The sequence below is a fragment of the Podarcis pityusensis genome, assembly GCF_964106645.2.
Source record: "Podarcis pityusensis genome assembly, chromosome: 7".
In the NCBI taxonomy this organism is placed as follows: Eukaryota; Metazoa; Chordata; class Lepidosauria; order Squamata; family Lacertidae; genus Podarcis; species Podarcis pityusensis.
The window spans coordinates 85,672,713-85,696,235 of NC_138031.1; the positions used below are offsets into that span (position 1 = coordinate 85,672,713).

A 23,523-nucleotide genomic window follows, 5' to 3' on the forward strand; every position below is an offset into this window, starting at 1 on the left:
AGAGCTGATTAATGTGCATGGTAGATATGGGAGCCAAAGGTTTGTTCATACCGTATTGGAGACAAGTAAATGAGCCACAACTGCTTGAAGATTGGTGAAGGGAATGCAGTAAACCACTTCTGAGGTGGTGATGGTGACTGGGTGAAACTCTGAGGAAATGTCTCAAGACTACACACTTCACTCTTCTCAGTTGGACATCTGAACTTCATAGAATCATAGAATTAGTCATCTAGTCCAACCCCCTGCTATGCAGGAATCTCAGTTAAAGCATCTATAACAGATGACCATCCAACCTCTGCGTAGAAACCTCAAATGATTTGGATCACTACTGGGACATGTGCCATTTTCCTGATGAAAATTCCCCTTCCCTTTTTGCCCTAGGCAGCAAAACATGCAGCTACGCATCTCTAGGTTTTGCCCTGTGGGAAAAAAAGCATCGTGGAAGTTTTTTAAATCAGGAAAATGCTGGGAGCTTTAAATACCCACCCATCCCTACTGCTATATTTTTTTTAGTTGTGGCTTTCCCAATGGTAACATCAAATCTGACTCTCAGATTCATTTATGAGCCAGGCAGCGAACTTGAAATCATTGGAATCAAATCTAAATATTTATGAAAGTGAAGCAAAAAACAGAGCCAGCTATTAATCTCTGTTCAATTAACAATTTAATTCCCAATATATTATAAAGTAGGAAAGAAGTGTATTAAGGGAAGTAACAGGGTAATTTGAGAGAGGACAAAGTTTGAAAGAAACACACATGGGCTACATATAGCAAGTGTTAAAAAATAACATTACATTTAGTTTATATTCAACACGTCCTTTCCAACATTCAACAAAAGGAGGACTCTCATCTGCCAGCTGAAGTCAACATGGCACAAAATTCAAAATCCAGCCAGGTGAGAGCTTGTTTCCAAAGAGGCAAGCTGGACATCCTGACCAGCAGGTGCCATATTATGGGTAGGAAAGAGATAAGAGCTATGAGGCATTCAACTCTGCTCTTAGGACCTGGCCACTTAACAATTAATATACAGTGGTACCTCGGGTTACATACGCTTCAGGTTACAGACACTTCAGGTTACAGACTCCACTAACCTAGAAATAGTACCTCGGGTTGAGAACTTTGCTTCAGGATGAGAACAGAAATCGTGCTCTGGCGGCGCGGCAGCAGCAGGAGGCCCCATTAGCTAAAGTGGTGCTTCAGGTTAAGAACAGTTTCAGGTTAAGAACAGACCTCCGGAAGGAATTAAGTACTTAACCCGAGGTATCACTGTATATACATATCCCCCAAAGCGAACAATTGATCAGAGGTGAATAAATAAATGCACAGGGAGCATATGTTTACCCTGTTTTCATATTTTTAAAGGGCTGCTGTGGCATTCGTACGGAGCCCCCGGTCGTCTCACGGACTATTGTCCCATACACCACTAATCTGCTGCCACCAACCAGGTCCTCCCCAGTAAATCACTTAGTCTCAAGTCAGGTTCTCAAGTTAACAAAGAAGAGTGTAGTTTATTACAGACACAAAAAAACTTTAACTGCATTCCAAACGTTGTTACTCTTTACCTTCTTAGTCTTATTTTATCCTGTCTCTATCTCTTCTACCTCCCCTCACACAAGAACCAACTGCACTGTGTCTCTATTTCCAACTCTCTGCCAACTGCTTTTCCAACTGCCTTTCCCAACCAACCAACACACTAAAACAAACCAACTACCCACTAAAACCAACCAACTACCCACACCCAAACCTCAGGCTAAACCCTTTTATAAACAAGTAGGCTCCACCTCCAGCTTTCCTATTGGTCTACATATTAACCCTTTCTCTCCCCCGTACAGACATTTTCAAACGAACAGGCAAACACCACATCCCTCCCCCCTTAAAGAAGTTTGATCAGGAGGGAATAACTGAACAGAGTTACACTCCTGATCAAACTGCATTAGACATTTAAAACAACTCAGTTATCTACAGGGGAAAAAATTAACTGTCCATGGTTAACCTTCACCATCGGGTCTCTTGATAAAGCATCGGCCACAATGTTCAGGGACCCTTTCATGCTTCTTATGGTGAAATTGAAGTCCTGCAGCAACAGGGCCCACCTCATCAGTTTGCTATTAGTTCTCATCATCCTTAGCCAAAGCAAGGGTGAATGATCGGTGCACAGTATAAATTTCTGGCCCCAGATGTATGGTTTCAACTTCTGTAGGGACTAGACGATAGCAAAACATTCTTTTTCTATCATGGAAAGGTGTTTCTCTCTGGGTACCTGATCAGATGCAGGTTGTTTTCCTCTCCCGGTTAACACAGCACGGCTCCAATCCCAGCATTCAGCGCATCTGTAAAGATGGTGAACTCTTATGTCATAGTTTGTTGCGACGAGGACTGGTCCGGTAGTCAAGGTATTCTTTAGCGCATCAAATGACTGCTGGCACACTGATGTCCACTCAACATGCTCCGGTTTTTTCTTGCGAGTCAAGTCGGTCAGTGGTGCAGCTAGTTCACTGAACTTAGGGATAAATTTTCGATAATACCCTGCCAAATCTAAAAATGCTCTCACTTTCTTTTTTGACATAGGAGTAGGGCAGTTCGTAATTGCCTCCACCTTGGTCTCTAAAGGCTTTATTATTCCTCCACCCACCATATGTCCAAGGTACTTGATTTCTGAGTCCCCAGTCTGACATTTACTAGCCTTAATGGTCAAGTCCGCCTTTTTAATTCTTTGTAGCACTAACTCTAGGTGCTCTTTGTGTTCAGACCAGGTTTGACTAAAAATTGCAATATCATCCAGGTAAGCTACTGTAAACTCCCTTAATCCATGCAGGATCTTATCCACTAGCCTTTGAAAGGTCGCTGGCGCATTTTTTAGTCCAAAGGCCATCACTTTAAACTCATATAATCCTAGGGGACTTCTAAAGGCAGTTTTTCCTGGTCCCCAGGACATTCTTACTTGATAATAGTCTTCTGTCAAGTCTAGACAGGTAATGAAATAGCACCTGCCTATGGTCTCAATTAGGTCATCTAAGCAGGGCATTAGATAGGCATCCACCTTAGTGACGTGATTTAACTTTCGGTAATCAACACAAAATCTTATAGAGCCATCAGGTTTGTCTACCAGCACTACCGGTGCTGCCCAGGGATTCTCTTATGATCCCTGCCTTCAGCATCTCCTGCACCTCGTTGCGGATTTTATCCATGTATGTCCCAGTTATCAGATAAGGGGTCACTGCAATGGGTTTAGCATCCCCAGTGTCTATGCAATGGACTTCGCTATTCCCGGAACGTTACTAAAGATGGATTTATATTTTTGTAGGATACTTCCTACCTCCTCCCGCTGTGACTGGGTTAATGAAGGGGCTAGATTCACTTCTCTCTGATTACAACGTTGCTTCCCAGCACAGTATGTCATCTGTTTCTTCCGAGTCCTCTCTTATAGCATATAGAGCCCAGCTGTCTGTTCTATGGTAGGGTTTTAGCATGTTCCCGTGAACCACTTTGCACCCTTCATCCCCCTGCTGGATAATGTAGTTCACGTTATTCATTTTGGACACAATCTTGTACGATCCCTCCTAGGCTAATTGCAATTTATTTCCCTTTATTGGCCTTAGCAGCAACACTTCATCTTCTGACCCAAAGGTTCTCTCTCTGGCCTTTTTATCATACCAGATTTTTTTGCTTTGACTGGGAGGCTTTTAAATTTTCTCCTGCTGTTTCTAAGGAATGGCGTAAAGTGTTTTGCAGTTTGTACAGATAGTCCATCTCTGAATCACTATCTGGGTGATCCTCCCAATTTATTCGGAGTAGTTCTAAAGGTCCTTTGACCTTGCACCCTAGTAAAAGTTCAAATGGACTATACTCTCTTGTGGAATGTCTCGGTATGCGTACAAGAGGAGTTGTAATTTGCAGTCCCAGTCAGTAGGGTTTTCTCCTACGTAGGCTTTGATCATACGGATCAAACTTCCATTAAACTTCTCAACCAATCCATTAGTCTCTGGATGGTATGGTGTGGAAGTTACATGTGTGATGGAGGCAAAGGCCCAGAAAAAGTTAAATATGGAAACTAAGTGGTTGAGATACTCTGATCTGTTACTGGAAGATAAAGAAGGATATAAATTAAAACCACTTGATCAAATTAAAGATAAAATAAATTGGCTACAATATCACCAGATTAATGAATTGTACAAATTAGATAAGAAAAATGGTTTTGCTTCAGAAAAAACTAAGTTGGAAATGGAGTTGTTGGACTCTAAAGTTAAAAATCTGTCTAAAATGTATAATTTATTGTTGGAATGGCATACAAAGGATGAACAAGTTAAATCTGTGATGATTGATTGGGCAAGAGATGTGGGACATAATATAATGTTTGAAGACTGGGAAAGGTTGTGGAGGAAAAGGGTCAAGTTCACTGCATGCACGGTGTTAAAGGAAAATATTATGAAAATGATGTATAGATGGCATTTAACCCCGTAAAATTAGCAAAGATGTATCATAATGGTGATAATCTATGTTGGAAATGTAAAGAAAAAGAGGGTACTGTACTTCCTTCTTTGAATATTTTCAAATAATAATTATTTGATTGGGAATAGTTAAAGTTAATTTCAGTGTGTATATAGACGTAACGGGTCGAGTATACCTTATATATATTTAGATATGTAAGAATGTTAATTATTCATATATTTCGCAATCCATATCTTAAATCTAAGTATGGTTAATATACAACTCAGGTTGGTGCGATAATTTTAGTATATTTGGTTTATATTAGGCCTTCCAAACAATTTTGCTAAAGACAAAATAGAGGACAAGAAAGCTTACAGATTAAAGCCACAATGAGAATTATAAGTATGAACATCAAGGGGTTAAAGGAAAAGAAAAAACAAATCTTAACACTCAAATATCTGCAGTCATTAAAGGCTGATATAGGTCTATTACAGGAAACACATTTGACAGAACAAGGGGCTCAAACTTTGAAATGTCAATGGGTAAAAGAAGTTATTTCAACAAACTTAGATGAAAATGCTAGGGGAGTCACAATTTTATTTAGGAAAGGCTGGCCTTATGAAATACAAGATATAATAAGACAGGAAGATGGTCGATGCTTAATAATTGTAATTAAAACAGAAAGGACAAAAATAGCAATAGTAAATGTCTATGCCCCAAACACTGATGACCATAAGTTTATTCACAATTGCTTTAAGAGATTAAGCTTCCTATCGTATCAGCACTTGATAATGGGTGGAGACGAATGAAATTTTAGATCCACAGATGGATACCACATCAGTAGCCAGGGAAAAAAGGACAAAGGTTAGAGAGACAATTAATAACTATATGATAGAGTGGAATTTAGTGGATTCATAGAGATTGCACCATCCTAAGGAAAAATCATATACATATTTTGCAGGAATTCATAATACCCAGCATAGAATTGACTTTTTTCTAATATCAGCATCATTACATCCCTTTACTAGCCGATGTGATATTGATATTCCTATTATAGCTGATCACTCAGCAGTAATACTAGAATATAATTTATCTAAAACCCAGGAAGGTATGAGGAGATGGTATTTTAATATATCATTATTAAATGAAAGAAATTTCATTCAATATATAACCCAAGAAACACAAATATATTTTAAAAATAACTACAAATCTTCAACGTCAAGACTGATGGAATGGGAAGGATATAAAGCTTACATCAGAGGGAAGAAAATCTCCTTCTCTGCCAACAAAGCCAAGCTGCAAAGATTAAAAGAAAACAATCTAAAAATTTATTTAAAAACACTATGCGGCGATATGTCAAATAACCCATCTAATGCTACATATGAAAGAATACAACAACTAACATTAGAACTGAATAATATACTAGATCAAAAAATTGAGTTCAGCCTACTAAGTCTAAGACAAATATATTGGGAACAGGGTAAAAGACGGACAAAAATTCTAGCTAATCATCTAAAACAAAAGTAAGTGAACCAAATAATACCCCAAATAAGAAATGAAAATAACATCGCAGTGACCTCATCAATAGATGAGGTCAATAGAGCCAGTGTGGTGTAGTGGTTAAGAGTGGTAGACTCGTAATCTGGTGAACCGGGTTCGCGTCTCCGCTCCTCCACATGCAGCTGCTGGGTGACTTTGGGCCAGTCACACTTCTCTGAAGTCTCTCAGCCCCACTCAACTCACAGAGTGTTTGTTGTGGGGGAGGAAGGGAAAGGAGAATGTTAGCCGCTTTGAGACTCCTTCGGGTAGTGATAAAGCAGGATATCAAATCCAAACTCTAGATATCAATAATGAATTTCTTAAATTCTACAAAAAAATTATATGAAGGGCCGGAAAATATATCAGAGAATGATGTGGAAAACTTCTTTCAAGACATTAAAATACCAACTATTGAAGAATATCAAAAAGATGTGCTATCAGCACCCCTAAATATATCAGATATTGAGAATGTAATAGAAACAATGGGAAATCACCTGGACCAGACGGTCTTCTTATAGAATGGTATAAAATATTTAAAAATCTACTAGTCCCCAGACTTCTAGAAGTCTATGAGGAAACAGCTCAGAAAGGTATATCTGCTACAACATTCAATGAAGCTTTAATAATTATTATACCAAAACCTAACAAAGACCCTACTAAATGTGCAAATTATAGACCAATATCATTAATGAATGTTGATGCAAAGATTTTGAATACAATATTGGTGGCAAAATTACAAAAGGTTATTCAAGACTTGATACCTAATAATCAAACAGGTTTTATAAAAACAAGACAAGCTACAGACAATATCAGATTAACAATAGATTTGATAAATTTAAATAAAGATGAAGAGGAGTTTATGATATTATCATTAGATGCAGAAAAGGCTTTTGACAGAATATATGAAGAATTCATAGGGTTTGTGTTATGTAAATTTGGTTTCCCCATAGAATACTGTAATTGGATTAAAATGAATTATAAAAACCCAACGTCCCGGATTGTTACAAACGAAAGAATTTCAAATTTGATTAGTTTAAATCGAGGAATGAGACAAGGATGTCCTCTTTCTCCATTATTATTTAATCTGTGCCTGGAACCATTAACAAGAACAATAATTCAGGATGAGCATATCAAGGGTGTAAAACACAACAAAGATAATTACAAAATTGTATTGATTTTGTGGATGATATCCTTTTATTTATTACAAAACCAGAAGATACAATTCCAAAAATTATGGAGAAAATAAAAACCTTTGGCAGAATATCGGGATATTCTATAAATTGGACAAAATCAGAGATTTTACCAACTGGGCCAAGGGCTACATTGTATAGAAACCATCAATTTCGGATGTGCAAAGACTTTATTAAATACTTGGGTATAATGATTTCATTAGATATAAACCAAATTGTAAAACTAAATTTGAATCAAATTATAAATGAGATTACTTTTGATTTTGAAAGGTGGGGACCTCTAAACCTTTCCCTTTGGGGAAAGGTTAATGTCCTCAAAATGAATGTTGTTCCAAAGCTTTTATACATTCTTAGAGGATTACCAATACATATTCCCAAATTTTACTTCCAAAAAATAAATCAACTATTTAGATTGTGCCTGTGGGGTACAAAGCCACCAAAAATATCACTACATAAAATGCAACTTCCAACTAAGGAAGGTGGCTTTGGTCTCCCAAATCTGGAACTATATCACCAGGCCTACCTGCTGAGTAAGACTAACGAGTGGAGAGCTAGCAGGAATCCCAATTGGGCTACTCTCAAATATAGTTTCTTTGAACCTCTTGAAGGGTGGACTAAACTCGGCTCTAATTTTATGAAGTATCCTATTATTCTGGAGACTATTAAAGCACCTATAAAAATTTGGATGAATATAAATAAAAATAATTAGGATGACCCCTATCAGCATGAGAAATTAACAATATGGGCCAACCCAAATTAAAAATTGGAAATCAAGTAATAATTTGGCAAAATTGGATGAAGAAAGGTATTTTGACATTGAATCAATTAATTGATGAAAATTACAAATTCGTGGAATATAAGACTTTGCAAGTAAAGTATGGATTAACCAGTGAAACACAATGGCAATACATCCTATTGAAACATATGTTGGAAAGGCAGTTTGGTCCTGACGCTATAGTGCTGCTACAAGATTTAATTTCTGCAACAAAAACAAAAAACTCTGCACTCGCACTATATAAAACCCTACTCAACTGGAAGAAATATGATTTAGAATATGATAGACAAAAATTGAGAGAAGAGTCAGGGGTACAGATAAGAGATGATATATGGGAGTCAAGTATAAAATAAACAGAAATAGAATCTATGGATCTAAGACTAAGACTAAGACTTATTCAGCAGAAAATAATATTCAGACTCCAGCAAAACTTTACCAGAAGAAAATAAATGCAGACAACTGCTGGAGATGTGGAAGTAAAAATGCGAACTTAGTACATATGATGATTAACTGCCTGATGATAGGATCATTTTGGTGCGAGGTGAAGATATATATAGCAAGAGTAACAAAAAAGTTGATGTTGAGTTTAGAAAAAGCAGAGATACTGAACAGATCAATATCAGATCACAATCCAGTATCAGTATACATGAAATTTCAAAATCATACTAAGGGAAGGTGGAGAATGAACGAGGAGGTATGGAGAGATGATCAAAGAGTTAAAAGGGCTAAGGAAATATTGAAAGAATTCTATGAAATAAATGAAAATCAGGATAAAAAAATGATTTGGGAAGCGAGTAAAGCCTATATGAGAGGGTATGTAATACAACAAATGAGAAGGATAAGGAGAAATAAAGATAATAATACTATGGAAATAAATAAACAAATAAGAGAGAAAGAAAAAAATTTAGTGGAAAACCCCAAAAATGAAGCTTACGAACAATTACAAACATTTGGAATAAATTGGTTACAATATTATCAATTAAAAGCAACATATGAAAAAGACAAAAAGGAGGGATTAGAAAATAAAACCTCAAAATTAGAAAAGGAAATATTGCAAAGCGATCAAAAATACTTGCAAAAATGTATAGATTATTAATGAAAACCAGCTTAGAACAAGAGACGAAAGGGGAAAAGATGTTAAAATGGGAGCACGATTTGGGATATGAGATAGATCTGGAAAGATGGAAAACTTTTTGGGAGGAAAACATAAATTTTACTGTGTGTGATTTATTAAGGGAGAATTTCAGAAAAATTCACCACAGATGGTACCTAACCCCTGACAGATTGTCAAAAATAAATAAAAGGAACAACGACAAATGTTGGAAATGTAACAGAACAAAAGGTACGTTATATCACATGTGGTGGACTTGCCCAAAGATTAAAACCTTTTGAGGCATGATCCATGACGAAATAAAAAAATTGATAAGGACATCACACACAAAAAAGGCAGAGGCATATCTATTAGGAATTCTAGATAAAGATATCCCAGAAGATAAACTAACTTATTTCTATACGCGACAACAGCGGCAAGAATTTTGATTGCTAGCTATTGGAAAGAAGACAGCATCCCATCAAAAAGAGAATGGTTGGGGAAACTTTGTGAGTACCTGGAATTAGCAAAACTGATGGATATAATAAGGAGAAAATCCAAAACTATGGTTATGAAGCAATGGGAGTTCTTAAATGATTATTTACAAAACCAGGGCTCAACTATAAAAATCTGGTTGTGTTTAGAATAATCTTGTGCATAATATAAAAAAAATACAAAGTGAGACATTAAGGAAATCCAAAGGGAAAATATGAAGAACAGAGGTTCTGACGAATGGATTATTAAAAACGCGTGAGGTAAACGGTGGAAGACTTTTTTTAAAAAAAACAAACACAATTTATTTAAGGTAGATAAGGACAAGATGAAATTCTACAATTGAATATAAATATAGATGGGAAACGGCTATGTATTGTGAGTACTTATCTACTTTTAAAAATTTTCACTTATGATCTTTTTCTTTTACTTCTTTATTCTTTTCTTCTTTTTTCTGATATCTTATCTTTCATTTCACTGCTTTATTGTGAATAGCATTTTATAGAGGTATAAACAACTGTAAATATGAAAAGAGACAAAATATTCTCTAATTCTTTTTCCTTGGTTAGATGTATTTTCTTTTTCTTTTGTATTTTCTTTTGTTGTGAATATGTATGTTTTCTAATTTGTACTTAATAAAAAATATGTTAATTTTTTTTAAAAAAAAATATTGTTATTTAGGGGAATTGAATTTAATTCTAAATTATATACTGGAAATGTGGGAGATTACAAGAGGTAAAAAAAAATGGATGTACCGTGCCATATTAGAAGCAAAAAAACTTGTTCTGATGAATTGGAAGAGCCGCAAAAAGATTCCATTGAGCACATGGATTGATAATATGGACAGACTAGCTACATACGAACGAATTGCATGTCAACGCAAATTAAGAATGAATAAATATGAAGAAATCTGGAAGGAATATTTAAGCGATAAGGCGGACGGTGGTGGGAAGTAGGGGGATGAGAGGTGGGGAAATATTGTTAAAAAGGTGTAGTCATAGGTATATCAGTACCCAAATTTGAAATGTTAAATTGTGTTATAAGTGTTATTGTGATTTTTGTTGTATGTGTTTTTTGTGGTTGTTGTTTGTCTTGAAAAAATGATTAAATAAAAACAAAAACAAAAACCAAAGCAGCACAAAAGAGTCCCAAGATGCTGGTAAAATAAGTAGCAAATTCAAGACATAAGTACCAGTGGCTATATGGACAAAATGAGGACTGAGAAATAATAAAGATGTATCAGCAGAAGCTTGAGGCCTGAAGAAGTACAGAAAAATCTTTTTTGCTGCAGGCCCCACTTGTTACCTTTAATGCCACTGAGGTGTCACTCTTCAGGCCATCCAAGATGGGTTTGAATCGTTCCACTTCATCCATTTCTGCTCATTGTGTCAGTGCCACCAGAACGTGCTCATGCCTATGTAAGAGTAAGGAAAACAAATCAGTAACAGATTATCTGACAGTGCAATGCTAGCCATGTCTACTTGCTAGTCCCAATGAGTTCAATGAGATGCACTCCCAGGTGATTTAAAGATGGGAGTCTGACTTTCATACACTCACAACAGGAAACTATGTAAGAGTTTGATAAATTGCACATCTAGTGTATTAAAATTTCTAAAAACTGTTAAGAACCAATGGTGCCTTGGATCCAGGGGACCAAAAACCCTCCTAAGCAATATGGAGTAAGATGTGGGGCTTCAAAGTGGGGATGACTCCAAACCTTACACAAGCTTTGTTCAGCTTCTGCTTCTTAGGCTTCAGACTGTTGTGCAGATTACATGCACATTAAAACTTGCAATTCAGATGTAGCCTTCCAGTTTTTAATGTATTTTGAAAAGGATCCCAAGTGCTAGACTGCCCACCTATGAAATACAACTAAACCAAAAGATAAATCACCTATAATCACTGACATATCCACAGGCTGAGGCAGAATGCAGAGGGCAGACAGTAGCGTGATAGCATCAATCATCATGGATGGGACTTTGGGGTCAACGGCTCTTGCCAAAAGCAGGATCCCCTCCTCCGTTTCAAGCATCGTCTTAATTCCAAACTAAAAAAAAAAAGGGGGGGACACACCCATTGAGTGCATGCACATACAGAAAGGTTGCCAATGCCACAGGAGGAGAGTAAGGCAACTGTCTAACCTGGGAAATAGGTGTAAGGGGGGGAGGGCCAAGACCCCCCCAAGCTGACATGTGCAAAAGTGATGTGGGGAAGATATCATAAGTGTACAAATTTAAGAAGGGGAGCATCTCAACTGAGAGTAATCACACTAGAAGTTTCTCCCTCTTAATCTAGAAGTTCATTTACACTTCATCTCTTCTCTCCTCAAAGTTTTGATGTGCTTTAACCTATATACATTTTAGATTAGATTCCTCACACTATTTCCCTCTTATCTTCAATTCTGTTGCTTGTTTAATTTACACTGCCTCTTCATTCTGATCAAGTTTCTCCTTTTTTCTTCTCCCCTTTGCTTCGTCTTGCTACCTTCCTTCCAATATAATACACTTCCTATTTTCAAATAGCTCTACTCCCTTGCTTCTCTTACTTTCTTATTGCTTTCTTCTCCCCTCTTAACCTCCATGCTGCTGCTGTGTGTTGGCTGGAAGGAAGGCGTGGCTGCGCTCTGCTCCAGGTGACTGCCATCAGCCTGAGACCCTGAAATATCACCTGCCTTTCCATCAGGTATATAGAAGGGGAAGGCTTCCAGAGGCAAAGCACCATGTGCAACACTACTTGGCATGGCACTTGGTGTCGCCATGGAGCCCCTCTGTTTCTCTGCCCAGCACCAGATTTCTCAGTGGTGACCCAGGTCTTGGAGCCTGAGCTTCCACAGCAGTAGTCGCCTGCCATGAACCAGCTTGAGCAGTAACAGCAGCAGCAATGTTTAATGTTTAAGGTAGTATTTTATTTATTTGACAATGATGCAGTTTCAAATGTGTCTTTTATATTTGATCTCCCTTAGTAGTGTTTTATTTTGAAATGTTTAAGTTTTTTGTTTGTGTGTTTGTTAACTTTGTTCTGTTAATCGTGCAGTCTATATTTGAAATCTTTAAGATAATATTTTAGTTTCCTGCTAGCATTGTTGCTTTGAAAGTACACTTTATATTTGATTTTCTTCTACAAATGTTCTATTTTGGATTGTTTTATTTGTTTTAAAAAGGATAAAATGGTATAGTAACTGTGGAGTTTGTACAGAGCCCCCAGTTGTCTCACGGACTACTGTCCCATACACCACTAATCCGCTGCCACCAACCAGGTCCTCCCCGATAAACCACTTAGTCTCAGTCAGGTTCTTAAGTTAACAAAGAAGAGTGTAGTTTATTGCAGACACAAATAAACTTTAACTACATTCCAAACGTTGTTACTCTTTACCTTCTTAGTCTTATTTTATCCTGTCTCTATCTCTTCTACCTCCCCTCACACAAGAACCAACTGCACTGTCTATTTCCAACTGTCTGCCAACTGCTTTTCCACCTGCCTTTCCCAACCAACCAACCCACTAAAACCAACCAAATACCCACAACCCAAACCTCGGGCTAAGCACTTTTATAAACAGGTAGGCTCTGCCTCTGGCTTTCCAACTGGTCTACATATTAACCCTTTCTCTCCCCCTGTACAGACATTTTCAAACGAACAGGCAAACGCCACAGTAACAAAATTATTATTATTATTATTAGTAGTAGTAGTAATAATACCAGCTTGATTCTAATCTGGAGAGCTCTCTCTCTCTTTCATCTCTCTTCCCCTATTCCCAGCTACTGGAAAATTCTTGCACCATATATTCGTTGGGCTTGCTCACGTCTCAATTAAAACATTTATCCCATGACTTCTCATAGCCACCTCCATTCCTTTTTTTTTTTTTAATGATATTTATTAAAGTTTCAAAAAATACAAAAAATACAGAGTACAGAAAGAGAAGAAAATAAAGTTTTTAAAATATAGCCATAAAAGTAAAAAATAATAATTAAAAAAACCATACCAAATAAAATAGTTAAAAAGACATTAATTTTCCATAACCTATCTTCCCTATACTTATTTCCCCGGACCTCCTCATACCTCCCTTTTTTGTATTCCAGTTCAATTTGTTAGTTCAGCAAATCCTTACCATTAAGCTTTTACTCAGTTGCAAACCTTTTTTCATGTCTCTTAAGGCATTACAGCTAAAAACCTCTTAGTTTCTATCCAACATCCTTCTAAGATCATTCCTATTCCATTTTCTTCCCTTTTGTCTCTGTTCTCAACTGCAAACTGAAGAATGGTCTGGCTTCTTGAGCAATTGCTATACAGAGCTGAGTCACACTGTGTTCTTAAGCACCACTCATTTTTCACTTGACTTTCTGGTTTGCCTACTGATTCTAAAAAAGTAAGAAATGGCAGTTCCCGCCTCCTCCTCCTCCTCCGGGGTCTCCTCCAGGCACGGCCGTCGCGGGGGCCTCGTCGGCGGGGACCTTACTCTTCTTCCTCTCGCGGCCGGTCCCGCGCGAGGGTCCCCCGCCGCCGCCGCCGCCGCTGCCGCCCTCCATGGCGGGGCGCGAAGTCCGCCCCTCGCCGCCGCGACCAGGACGGGGGCAGCTGGGCTCTCCTCCCCCGGCGCAGGCAGTCAGTCAGTCAGTCAGTCAGTCAGTCAAGGAGCGAGCGAGCGAGCGGCAGAGCGAGGCGGGCGAGCGGCTCCTGACAGCCACGGCGCTCGACGCCCACCCGACGGGACCTCTCAACGGCCGGGCAGCCGCGCCTGCCGAGCTCCGCCTCAGCCGGGCTCCGCCCTCCGTCACAGTGGCTGCTCCGCGCGCCGGCCCGCCTCCCAGGAAACAGCGCCCCGCCCACCGCGGCGGCGGCGACGTCGCACGTGAGACGCAGCCACGCCCCCTCGGCTCCCTCGCCCGCAGCAGCGGGAGGAACCAGGAGAGCGCAGAGATAGGGAAATGGGGTAGAGGGGGGCAGGTGAGCTCGGAGAAACAACTTCCAAGATCCTTTCGGCGCTATCGTTCTCTCTCTCTCCTCGCCGGCCAGCCGTTCTCTGAGACTTGGAGAAAGACGCAGACAAATAGCTCTCGCTCTCTCTCAAGGCAGTATCAGGCACGTGGCCCCTTTGAATTCATTTCCTGGGGGGTTTACCTGTCTCAGAACATAGAGCCAGGCACTTCCCTCCCCTTTGCAGGCACCTTTGCAGGCACATCGGAATGTCTATCTTCCAAGACAGAACGAGGTCAAGGAACAAAGATTACTCTTAGAGTGTATGCAGACTCTCTGGAATGTGTTAATTTCCAAATAAAGTGCTCTTGCTGGTGCCAGGGTGTCAGGATGATCTGACTTTAAGGATTCTGTGCATCAGTTTGCCAAAGGTTGGTCGCCACCTCCACCACGTAAATCTGCTTAACCCTAATATTTTGAAACAATCTGAAAGATGCTGTTGGTGAATTACAGATTAACCAACCCCAAGCCCCAACAAATCATGCTGAAGAATTTGGATGAGGTGGATATTTCCCTGCACCCAGCCCAACCCAGAGACACTGCCTCTGTTGGCAGGGCAGTTCCACCAGCAAGAGCTTCCCCACTGTATCTGCCCTAACAAGGGGCACAAGCTACCACTGGCAGCGTTGTTAGGAGCAGCCAATAGTAACCCCCCAAAAGGGATTGTTTCAGGGTAGAGGTGGGCTAGAACCCAAATCAGCCGCGCTGCTGCCACGTGATAACAAGGGGCCCAACCAGGACCTGGACACTGATATAGTGAGCTGACATTTTCCTCCACACACCACACCTGCCCTGGCCAGCACATGCAACAAAGTTCTACAGGTGGCAGCGGCTACTCCATGAAGCCTTGTCATTGCTTTTGAACTATCCCCCTAAGTTATCTAGATACTAATAACTTGGGGAAACTAAATATGCTACAAGTGACATCAGTGACGTTTGAACATGTAGGTCCTCAACTTACCACTATATGGAAGCTCCTCACTAATTGCTTCATCTACAAGTAATGATGTTTCATAAGTCCTAAAATGAAAGGCAGATAATTTCAATCCAGGGTACAGTGAAGTCTTCACATGACACAAACCTGTGCCATTTTATATCCAAGGAAGGTGAAGCCCCAACGCATTATCAACAAAAGCTTCCAGAAGACTCACCAGCACCGGGCCACATTGCGAACTGTGTAGCCACCTCCTCCTAACACCAGGAGGGGTATGTTGAAACTCTTTACATATTCTACATATTCCTTAGGATTCAAAGTTATAAAATTCAGAAATGAATTCTTAAACTTGCTTACATAAAAGGTTTTGGAAGATTTACAAATAACTAACAACACAGGCTCTATGTTGCGCGATAAAAGCGGGAGGTTTATTTCAGACTGTGGTCAAAAGCCCAGAAAAATATATGCAGCACAAAGGGTCAGTGTGAACTCTCTAAAGTCCTAAATATTGAAAAGGTTGAGTAATGTGTATTATGTATAAATACACACAATAACTTATTCTGAGCTAAATACTGATCTTCACTATTGGCTTCAAAGGTGAAGATTGAAAGCAAGTAAAGAGAGCCTAGGTAGGTATGTACTATTAACCCATCTGTACCACCTCAAGGTAATTCTTAGTATAACTGTGGGAGGCATACACAATTAATAAAGAACATAAAGAACAAGCAAAACCTGTAAACTCTCTGCTTATCTTGTCTTTGTGAGAAAGCAGATAATTGTGCATTTGTGCCTTATAGAACACACCTGCCTACAGAGGGGGACAACTGATCCAAACATGTTAACAAAAGTGGAACAACAATACCATCACTACTACAAAGCACCAAATCAACAAAGTTTGACATAACACTACATTATTGCTCAGAAAATCAGAAACAAATCCTCATGAGCCAGGATGAGAATCAATTCTCAGAATGGGGAGGGGGAGAGAGAGGGTTTCAGACTGTTAAGTACCAAGGACCAAAAAAGATGTGACACAGAGTTCTATAAGGCACACCTGCAGGGGTCGCCAAAGTTTTTGGAGCAGTGGGCACATTTTGAATTTGGGGGAAGTGCCTGTCACAAATTGACTGCTGTTGGGGCAAAGCACAATTAGAGCAAGTACACGCACTGCTGTTTCCCCCTTCCAGACCTCATGCTTATTGTGGGAAATAAGCTATGTCCTGCTTGTGGAGATCACATGGCAATTATTTATACTATTAGGAAAAATAAACAAGATGGCCACACACACGCACACCTCTCTCTCTCTCTCTCATACACACACACACACACACAGAGAGAGAGAGAGAGAGAGAGAGAGAGAGAGAGAGACCGTCTCTCACACACACTTCACAAATGCCTCTCCCTCTCCACCCAAGTGCATCTTTCCCTCTCTCAAAGCACACATTCATCCATACTTCTTGTTCACATACGTGTCTGTCTCTCACAGACCATACGCATGACTCTCCCCCTTCCAGTTCTCTCTCATACAAACACAACACTACACATGCATTTCTCATCTCTCTGCTCAAGTGCAACTCTCCCAATTCCACGCAGAACCCCTTCAAGGGGTGAAGCAAGTGGACACCCCCAGCTCCACATGACTGGCAGGCAGCAAGCAAGCAAAGAGGATGGACCACTAGGTGCGCAGAGAAGCAATCCCTGCCACTTCTCCCCCCTCCAAAAGCAACCCCTCAAAAGCAACCAGAATGCAAGAAGGCCAACCTTTCCAGCTTTGCTTTATTTTTAACTGAAGCAACCACAAAGGCTCTGATTTTTATCAGACCAGCAGCACTGTTTTTGCAATATAGTTCATTCACCATAGCAAGCAGCTATTTAGCCTATATCAGGAAATAAATATAGTACAACTGCATTCTTCCACTGTGGGGGCAATAGCAAGTTCATTGGAAAGCAGATTTTACTGAAGCAGAACAGGTGGGGGTGTTAAACTTTTTCTCATACTGTTTTTCAATCACATACACACCAATTAATTCCACTGTGTTTTTCTGCTGCAGGGCTAATAGTCGCTTTGTGGGAGGGCTCAACCTCTCCCTCACCCCTCCAGCACCACTAGTCCAAACAAATGTGAAGCTCCCACAGCTGCATTAAAGGGTAAAAAAGGTAGGAGATCCAATCACATCAGTTTCAGTTCCAATGTGCCCTTTTACACAACTCATGTCCTCTTATGCTGAGGTTAAAGCAGGGGTAGGCAACCTAGGGTCCGGGGGCTGGATCCGGCCCAATCACCTTCTCAATCTGGCCCGCGGATGGTCCGGGAATCAGCATGTTTTTACGTGAGTAGAATGTGTCATTTTATTTAAAATGCATCTCTGGGTTATTTGTGGGCATAGGAATTTGTTCTTTTTTTTCAAAATATAGTCCGGCCCCCCACATGGTCTGAGGGATGGTGGACCTGGCCTTGTTAAATCAAAGACTGGAGTTGCTGAACAACTCCAGGCATGCCTGGAAGAAGCGGACCATTTGGATCCCTTCCAATCGGGATTCAGGCCTCATCACGGGACTGAAACTGCCTTGGTCGCACTGGTTGATGATCTCCGGTGGGCTAGGGACAAAGGTGAGAGCTGTTTCCTAGTTCTGCTGGATCTCTCAGCGGCGTTTGATACCATCGACCATAACATCCTTCTGGACCGTCTTGAGGGGCTGGGAGCTGGGGGCACTGTCATACAGTGGTTCCGCTCCTTCCTCCTGGGCCGTGTTCAGAAAGTGGTGGTGGGGGATGAGTGTTCAGACCCTTGGGCTCTCACTTGTGGGGTGCCTCAGGGTTCTGTCCTCTCCCCCATGCTTTTTAATATCTATATGAAGCCGCTGGGAGAGATCATCAGGGGGTTTGGACTGGGTGTTCATCAGTATGCAGATGACACCCAGCTCTACCTCTCCTTTAAATCAGAACCAGTGAAGGCGGTGAAGGTCCTGTGTGAGTGTCTGGAGGCGGTTGGAGGATGGATGGCGGCAAACAGATTGAGGTTGAATCCTGACAAGACAGAAGTACTGTTTCTGGGGGACAGGAGGCGGGCAGGTGTGGGGGATTCCCTGGTCCTGAATGGGGTAACCGTGCCCCTGAAGAACCAGGTGCGCAGCCTGGGAGTCATTTTGGACTCACAGCTGTCCATGGAGGCACAGGTTAAATCCGTGTCCAGGGCAGCTGTGTACCAGCTCCATCTGGTACGTAGGTTGAGACCCTATCTGCCCGCGGACTGCCTCGCCAGAGTGGTGCATGCTCTGGTTATCTCCCGCTTGGACTACTGCAATGCGCTCTACGTGGGGCTACCTTTGAAGGTGACCCGGAAACTACAACTAATCCAGAATGCAGCAGCCAGACTGGTGACTGGGAACAGCCGCCGAGACCATATAACACCGGTCTTGAAAGACCTACATTGGCTCCCAGTACGTTTCCGAGCACAATTCAAAGTGTTGGTGCTGACCTTTAAAGCCCTAAACGGCCTCGGTCCAGTATACCTGAAGGAGCGTCTCCACCTCCATCGTTCTACCCGGACACTGAGGTCCAGCACCGAGGGCCTTCTGGCGGTTCCCTCACTGCGAGAAGCCAAGTTACAGGGAACCAGGCAGAGGGCCTTCTCGGTAGTGGCGCCCTCCCTGTGGAACGCCCTCCCACCAGATGTCAAAGAGAACAACAACTACCAGACTTTTAGAAGACATCTGAAGGCAGCCCTGTTTAGGGAAGCTTTTAATGTTTGATGTATCATAGTATTTTAATATTCTTTTGGAAGCCGCCCAGAGTGGCTGGGGAAACCCAGCCAGATGGGCGGGGTATAAATAATAAATTATTATTATTATTATTATTATTATTATTCCACAATTTTGAATCACTTTGCTTGGTTCTAATAAAGGTTTTGCCCAGCTGGGTTATGAAATGCTTTCTTATGGTCACTGAAGGCAAATGCTTCTCCTTTGACACCTCCTTTGACAGCTGGTCAGCCCTTGCTAGGTCAAAACGCAAAGCAGCTCAGATGTATTGCAACCTGTGGAAACTTTACCAAAATGCCAGCAGATAACTCGGCTGAAGCTCTTGCAAGTAGACACTGCAAAATGTAAGATTTGCACTATGATTAGAAAGCTCCTCCCTTGCCAGCGACCTAAATGAAAGAGGAGCATTTGTTCAAATAACATCTGTCCACGAGGTGGTGCTAAACTGCCACAAGTGGCAAGGCTGGGCATGAATCATTTTCTCATATAAAAAGGAGGACAATGCCATTTTGGCTATTACTGCCAACCCACACAGTACAACCTGGGGTGTGGGTGGGTGGGTGTAAGGGCAGTTACTTAGGAAACAATGAATCTGACAACTGGTCTCTAGTTGTTTGCCAGATATGGCCCAAAATTATTTAGAAACTTCTTCAAAACCATAGTGTGCCTTTTAAAAAGTACTACAATGGCAGAAAAGAAGCTTTGGGAGCTGCAGTTGGGATCAAAAGAGCAGGCAGAGAACACTGGAACTGGCAGGACCAGTGAGGTCGGAGGTGGCCAATGCAAATATTTAGCACAAAGCATCTTCCTTTGGTTCAGGAGTCCCTGTTGTCACAGTTGCTTCTCTGCTGGAAGAAAGGTTGTGTGGCCTCTGTTCTCTCCTTACAGTCCTCCTTTATGAAGAACAGCCAACATTGCAGTTCACACCAGTTTTATCACAGTTCAGAGCTGCTGTCAGAATTTCTAGTGTGGGTTCATACCACAATAAGTACTCAGCAGTAAACCCGATTGCATTCCCTGGGCATTGCTCCTTAGTAAGTGTAGCTAGCCTTTAATGTGCTTCACAGGACTATTCACAAAGGACTCCAAAAAAATTCCAGACCTATGCAAAACTATTCTCTCTCCCCCCCCCCCAACTTATCCTCTTCTCTGTCTTCTTTCCAGGATGTGGAATAAAATAGAGGAATATTAAGTGGACCAGCAGCCTGTTCTCAGTGCCTCCCCCCTCTAACAAGGGGACTTGCCAGAAGTCAAACCAAGGTGGCAGCAGCCAGAACAGGGTCCGGGGTCAACAGCTCGTAGGGCCAGGCTGTTGCTACTCACAGCAAAGATTCATGATTCAGAAATATCTACCAGGCCAAGGGTGGTATATAGATTTGATAAATAAAATAAATAAATGGAATGTCTTGGCCATAGCAATATTTTGGGGTTGGGGTTGGCTGAGCAGTGTGTAGAACTGGTCAGCCACAGGTTGACAGGAATGACTCCAGGAGCCCCTCTAAGTTTAAACAGAAGTACAATGGGGGGGGGGGAGGAAATATAGTTTAAAGATTTTTGGTGAATTTTTTGGGGGGGGAAGATTTTTGTTTGTTTGTTTTTGTTTGTAACTTTCCCTTTGTAAGGCAGATGCCCTGCTTTGCTCCAGTGAGCCCAGCCTTGATTCCCTTCCTCTCACCTGTCTGCTCCAACTCTTCCCCATCCTGAAAGAAGCGCAGAGAAGAACCGTTTTTCATGACGTCCCCCTGCTTTGGAGTGAGGCAGCGGCGTATGATACTATGTTATAATATTATATATTAATTTATACCCCGCTCCCCACCCCCCAGACAAGGGCTCAATGAGGTTTACAGATAAAATAAGAACCGCTGAAAACCTAGGGGTGGGGGTGGGGAAACAATCATTAAAACAACTAAACATCAACAATTAAAAACCGTATAATAGTCATGGAAGTTGCTTTGGGAGCCTTTTTGGCTGGAGAGCGAGGTACTGATGCTCTAAAGTAAATAATATAAACAATATATATATAAGATCTATTAAAAGCCTGCAATAAGAAGAGCGCGGCCCCTGCCATTAACAGCAGCCCGTTCCCAAAGCGCAGCGCTCAGCCCCGCCGCCACCTCCTCCTTCCAGTCGCCGAAGCCCCGAGAAAACGCCCCGTGGGAAGCGGCGGGGAGGCGGGCAGAGGCGGGCGGCGCTCTGCGGAGCCGGGCGGAGCCAGGCCAGCCGGGCGGCGCGGCAGTCCCGGACTCGCCTCCCCGCCGCCGCAGCCGCACTCTGGACCCGCTTGCCGAGGTCGCGAGGGCGGCCGAAGGGGCGCCCAGGAGCCCGTCGCCATGCAGCCGCCGCCGCGCAAAGTAAGTCCCTGCGTGCCGCGCTCGCGGAGGAGAAGCCGGGGAGGGCCCTCCTTGGCACCCGGGCACAGTCGGGGCCGCGGGGTCCCCGAGACGCGCTCCCCGCCCCCTAGTCTGAAAGGGCGTGCGCCCTTGAAGGGGGCGGCTTCCTTGGCAGCGCCGCGTCAAGCTCTAAACTAGGGGGGCCCCCAAACTTTGGGGAACCTTTGGGCACATTTGGAAATCTAATAAGCTCTTGCGGGCGCCACAAACGACCCATTTCGCAGAAGGAGAAAACCGTGGAGATGTGCAGAAGCTCCTCCCAGACAACATGGGACGAGGGGGAGGGGAGCATCTACACACCTCAGGACAAATGAAACATAGAGGAAGGGGAAGGGGCAACCCCCCCCCCAAAAAAAAAACAAGAAAGCAAACAAATATTAGTTAAATATAAAAATTGGGCAGGGGCTTGGCTGGTGATGGAGGGGGGTCTTGGTGGAAGGTGCCACAGTGCCTGTAGGAGCCATATGGAGGCCGCCCCCTAACCTCTTGGACTCTTTCATGCATCATAATTCCTAGCCTTTGTATTTAAAGCGCTTAGCATCCACTACCTTGTCATCCTTGCAACAACCCTTTTGCAGAGACTGAGAGGAGGAGTGACTTGCCCAAAGCTACTTACTGAGTTCATGACAAGCAAGATTTGAGCCAGGGGCTTCTAGATGCTATTGCTACACCTGCTGCATGTGGGTTGAGCTCCTGGAGCTTCTGCCCACTGCTGGTCCCTCAGGGCAGCTGTTACTGGGGTCTTGCTGGTCCTCTTCCCACTGCCTCTGGGTTCCTAGCCTTAAGGTTCCATTCTTGTGCAAAATAGGGGGTTCCTTTTCCTTCTGCTCCAGGTGTGTATGCTTGTCTGCTCCTTGCCCTGTGGAGGGCCTATTGCCATTGATAAGGTGCAAACTCTCTTTCTTCTGCAGGTTAAGTTGACCCAGGAAGTGAAAGTGCGCCTCATAGAGCAGCTGTCAAGCCTTCAGAACAAGCAACAACGGGAGCTGGAACTCCTAGAGGACATCAGGTAACAAACTGAAATTGGGAACTGGGCAAGCTCCTGAACAGGTTCCACCACAGGCCTAAAGGCTACCCTTTCCCTCCCCTGTTAAACAGCCTAAGACAGCCTTCCTCCTTACAGACATTGAATCAGAAAGCAAGGGATGGAGATTGACCTCTTGCTAGTGGGTGACCCATGAACTTCTGAGAGCCTACTGCTCCTTATCCAAGAGGCTTAGTCTGTAAAGAGCATCAGCCTTAAGCTACAAGTGTGGTTCACCTGCTTACATAAATCCAGCAGTCATTTGTGTTGATTCTGTACCTGAAGTTAGCATGTTATGTTTCAGGGACTCTTCCAATGGATCAGTGCGGGGGTTCATATTTAAAATGTGGGGATTACTGGACAAAGCAGAGTGGTGCCGAGTAGCATGTGCTCAAACCTGAGCCATTACTGTGCAAAACTGAGGCATCTCAGGGCCAACGAAAACAACAGCTGCTCAGTAGTCCCCCCCCCCCCTTTTGCTGGAGGCCATGCGAGTTAAAATAATGTGAGCTGCTGGGTTATTTGGAAAACTGCTCAGTTGAGGTCTTCTCTGGAATTTTCTGTCAGGAAGTATGACACACTAAATGTTGTTTCGTAATTATTACTACTTTGAACTTGTTTTGTAAAAGCACCATGCAATTTCTGATGTTACAGTTGCAAGGGGGAGTTGGGTGCATGTTAGCTGAGCTCTTCACCCAGCAGATCTTGAGAGTGAGATTCTTCCCTTGCCCTTAGATTCTGATTGTGCAAGAAGATTGGGCTGTGTGGTTATTCAGGGCCTTTGTCTTCTCCTTGCTTGCAGGTCCTACAGCAAGCAGCGATCTGCCATTGAGAGGGAGTACGGGCAGGTGAGACAATGCAAGGCTTCTGAGCCGCTTGCTTGAAATATGTTGCATGCTCCCATTTAAATTGGGTGTAGCCAGCGACA

General features: G+C 42.2%; 1 protein-coding gene and 1 long non-coding RNA gene across 4 annotated transcripts in view; one reads left to right on the forward strand and one right to left on the reverse strand.

The window, feature by feature from the left end:
• Window positions 1-1,480: 1,480 nt before the first annotated feature.
• On the reverse strand, window positions 1,481-14,272 carry LOC308482080. Its single transcript, XR_013988968.1, has 4 exons — window positions 12,887-14,272; window positions 11,422-11,561; window positions 10,820-10,928; window positions 1,481-4,080 (listed from the first exon to the last, which is right to left on the reverse strand). It is a non-coding gene; the product is annotated as an uncharacterized lncRNA (long non-coding RNA).
• The window catches only part of FCHSD1 (FCH and double SH3 domains 1), a 36,815-nt gene continuing 25,178 nt past the window's right edge, over window positions 11,887-23,523 (forward strand). For 2 of the 3 annotated variants that reach the window (XM_081014793.1, XM_081014794.1), the window contains exons 1-3: window positions 21,419-21,532; window positions 22,483-22,580; window positions 23,398-23,443. In XM_081014793.1, the coding sequence (XP_080870919.1) occupies window positions 21,512-21,532; window positions 22,483-22,580; window positions 23,398-23,443 (165 nt within the window). In that variant the 5' untranslated portion in view covers window positions 21,419-21,511. Of the gene's footprint in view, window positions 12,411-21,418; window positions 21,533-22,482; window positions 22,581-23,397; window positions 23,444-23,523 lie in introns of those variants that run through there. The other variant, XM_081014795.1, reaches the window with a different exon arrangement.